Genomic DNA, 3404 nt, shown 5'->3' with positions numbered 1-3404 from the left:
TCGACACTAAAACTTCGCCAGTATAGGTGTCAGGCCTATATTGAATTATATTAATATATCCTTTCTTTAAATTGGAAACTTTTATAGGCAATGTTACCATTTTTCTAGTCCGTGCCTCTAATTTTATATTAGCATGTGTGATACATGGAAAACAGTCGTCTCCCAAATGCATATACTCATCTACAAAGTTTAATATTGCTCCATGCTGCTTAAAAAAGGGAACACCTAAAAGCCTACTCTGCTGAATAGGAAAATTCTTTAATAATACTTGAAAAGGTGTGAGGATCCCTTTTACAAACATTTTCACTTCGCCTCCGTTGGAATCATGTCAAGGCCAATTCCTACAAAATTGTGAATGATTTTCGAATTAACACTTATTTGCGGACCTAAAATATTTATATTGATCAAATTCACACTTGCACCTGTATCCACTTCTTTGTCCTTGCACTTCACTTTTACGAAGAGTTTTCAAATTTAAAACATTATCGCTCTACTCTGTCGATAATTCAGTCTTGAGCGATAGTTGAATTACACGCACAACAAAAAACTAGTAGAACAGTTCGTATTTGATCAGACGCGTACACTCAATGTTAAATGTCAGTGACATAGTTTGCGGTGCAGTATCCCACTTCTGACACCAATGTTACGTCCCAGGATTTACTGTCGAACTTCATTCCGTTGTAGCTATTTGTTGATTTGTTTTAAGGGAGTTCGAATTACTGCCGTTGAATGGTGGAAACCATTACCACAAAACTAGGTCACATTTGAAATAATGACACCAATATTTAGGTTCACTGAATCATTAGATTTATTTAACAGTTATTATTTTGATTTGTTCACAGGAGCTTTAACTTTTATTTATTAAAAACAATCACAGAATTATCTAAGTTCAAAGTCACAGATTCAAAGTCGTGCTATCGAACTAATAGACAAACAAATCTGCCCTTTTTTAGCTGTGCATGCTTTTTTATAATCTACAAATGAGAGTAGACTTATTCCCTCTCTTCGGCGAAGAACCAATTACATTGTTGAAATCATGGAATTTTTCTATAAACTAACCAATAAGAAAGTAGGTCACTTCGCTCCGCCTACAGGATATGAGTCATTAAATGAGTCACTCGATGATTGAAGCATGTAAACAAACAAAAGTATAAACAAGTCCAAAGTTTATTTTACATCCGGCCTAACTGGCGCCACACACTCATTAATGATACTAAATTTAGACCTATGACTCACTACGTAAATAAACACTTCACTTTAAGACGCAATTTATTATGTACTGCGTCGAAGTCCAAACAAACTCAACCTAACTTTAGAACAGTGTGAGAGCATCGCATTACGTATAATCATCTTATATCATTAGTAGTCTGCATTTTACCTAGGCTTATATACGAGGTTTCTAATACTTGAAACATCTTTTCAGGTTTTCGTATTTACGCGTTACCTAAGATTCAAATTGAATCTGGAGTTTCTTGCCGCGCTCCCTAGAGTGCGTTGACGAACATTTTAATTCGCAAACAGGCCACACCGTGACAATCAACTACGATCTTGCTGATCCGAATTTGATCCTGGTCGTCGGACGCGTATGCGCATCGTTTCCATATTGTATGTTGCCTCATGGTATCGTTATTCCTTGCCGGATGTTTTTTTTGCTTACGTTTTTTTCACGTTCTGAAACAATGCCATCGAGTGCAATTGTCACACACGCGCGCGTGTCATACCTCGCTGATAAAGAGAGAGAAATTGTCTCATTATTGCAGTTTGAAAATTATAACCTTCAACAGTCACATGTGGAAAAACCGTTATGGTTAATTGGTTCAACGAAGAACCAAAAGCGTATGAAAAATATAACGCCTACATTCATTGCCTGGGAAGTAAGTATATATTCTTTCATATTGAAAGTGATTTTACAAAGAAATATCTATTTTTAATTTTATATTAAAATGGAAAATATACCTCCAACAAATCGAGCTAGGAAACGAAATAATTCTTCAGAATCGTAATTTGAGGAAGATTTTACAGCTTCTAGATTTAAATGCCTTTAAATGAAAATAATTTTCGCGCTCGTATGTCATCTCTGACTGCCACGTACACATTTTCTGTTTATGAACTCAATAAATATTTATTATTATTATTTTTCCGGATTTAAATGTTCTCTTCTGGCGCATTTTTCCAAATCTTAATTTTCTATTCCGCCGGTGCTAAAAATGTCTCAAACGTATTTAAATTGCTAAAAAATAATAATAGTATTAATACAACAGAAGTGGCAAAAAGATTTTTGCAACTTTGTATTGTTTTCAATTCTTAAAAGTTACGAAAAAGGAGTTCGAGATGTGACCCATCACTTTTCTGTGATCAGTCGTTAGCACTTGTTTTTTTTTTTAAGAGCGATCTGGAAAAGGGGTTCGAGACGTGACCGATCAGTTTTGTGACCAGTCGTAGGACGTGTTTTTTAAGGGCGAGCTGAAAAAGGCTTTACTGCATCTTTGAACCATTATTGATCAAATAAGGTAATAACCTAACTTCAAAACTCTTCAAGTCGAAACTCGAAAATAACTACATTTCGAGCTAAACAAGTTGCAAAATCCTTCTTCCCCCTTCTGTTTTATTATTATCTTTCTGTTATTATTATTGTTGATCAATTTAAATAAGTGTAAGAGCCATTTTTAGCACCGGAACCGGCAAGGTAGCCACTACGAATTTTTTATTTCAAACTTAAATTATAAGGTAATTCATTTTCAACTATACGAATTGAACAATTTCAGATAGAGAACGATCAGGAGAGGATTAGATAAGGAAATTATTTAGAGCGTTTGTAAAATAACTATAGATCAATACAATAAAAATTAAACAGCTTTGAATTAAAACTTTTTGAAAAGTATGGTTTGAAATTCAAAACTGAAAACATTGTACCACTATATTATTATAATTTTTAAGCGTCAAGAGTTAAATAGTATTAAACTAAAAAAATTTCAAAATAAACAATTTTTTATTTCATGAATTCTTCAAGAATCTACCCACGACACTTTGGAAAAGAGTAGGGGTTTGACCAAAATTTTTTCTGTTATCATTCGCAGGGGTGTCTCCCCTGACGATACGTTGGTGATGGGTGGGGGTTTGAACAGCATTATTTCTGTTTCCGGTTACAGGGGCGGCATCCTGTGTTGGGAAGGGGTAGGAGTTTGAACAACATTACTTCTGTATCCGGTCACAGAGGTGCGTTCCTGCCCACCACGAGACTTTGGAAAGGGTTATGGGTTCAACCAAAAATTATTTCTGTAACAAATTACTGGGATGCGTTCCTACCCAACACAACTAGCATGAAATTTAACAAAAGTTACCGATCTGGAAAGGGTTAAGGGTTTAATTAAAATTATTTCTGTAACCAGCCACAGGGATTCTGC

The 3404-nt window shown here is 34.9% G+C and overlaps 1 protein-coding gene across 2 annotated transcripts in view; it reads left to right on the top strand.

Annotated features, from left to right (window-relative positions):
* The first annotated feature begins 1608 nt into the window (after positions 1-1608).
* Positions 1609-3404, top strand: part of LOC117168834 (protein arginine N-methyltransferase 7) — a 228998-nt gene continuing 227202 nt past the window's right edge. Inside the window, exon 1 of one of the 2 annotated variants that reach the window (XR_004466560.1) lies at positions 1609-1874. Coding sequence is in view for 1 of the 2 variants with exons in the window: in XM_033354683.1 (XP_033210574.1) it covers positions 1641-1874 (234 nt within the window). In the remaining variant the exon portion in view is untranslated. The remainder of the gene's footprint in view (positions 1875-3404) is intronic. The other variant, XM_033354683.1, reaches the window with a different exon arrangement.

Source organism: Belonocnema kinseyi, chromosome 3 (genome assembly GCF_010883055.1).
Source record: "Belonocnema kinseyi isolate 2016_QV_RU_SX_M_011 chromosome 3, B_treatae_v1, whole genome shotgun sequence".
NCBI lineage: Eukaryota > Metazoa > Arthropoda > Insecta > Hymenoptera > Cynipidae > Belonocnema > Belonocnema kinseyi.
Note: the sequence above shows the minus strand (reverse complement) of the source record. Positions and strands in the feature narration are given on the sequence as shown.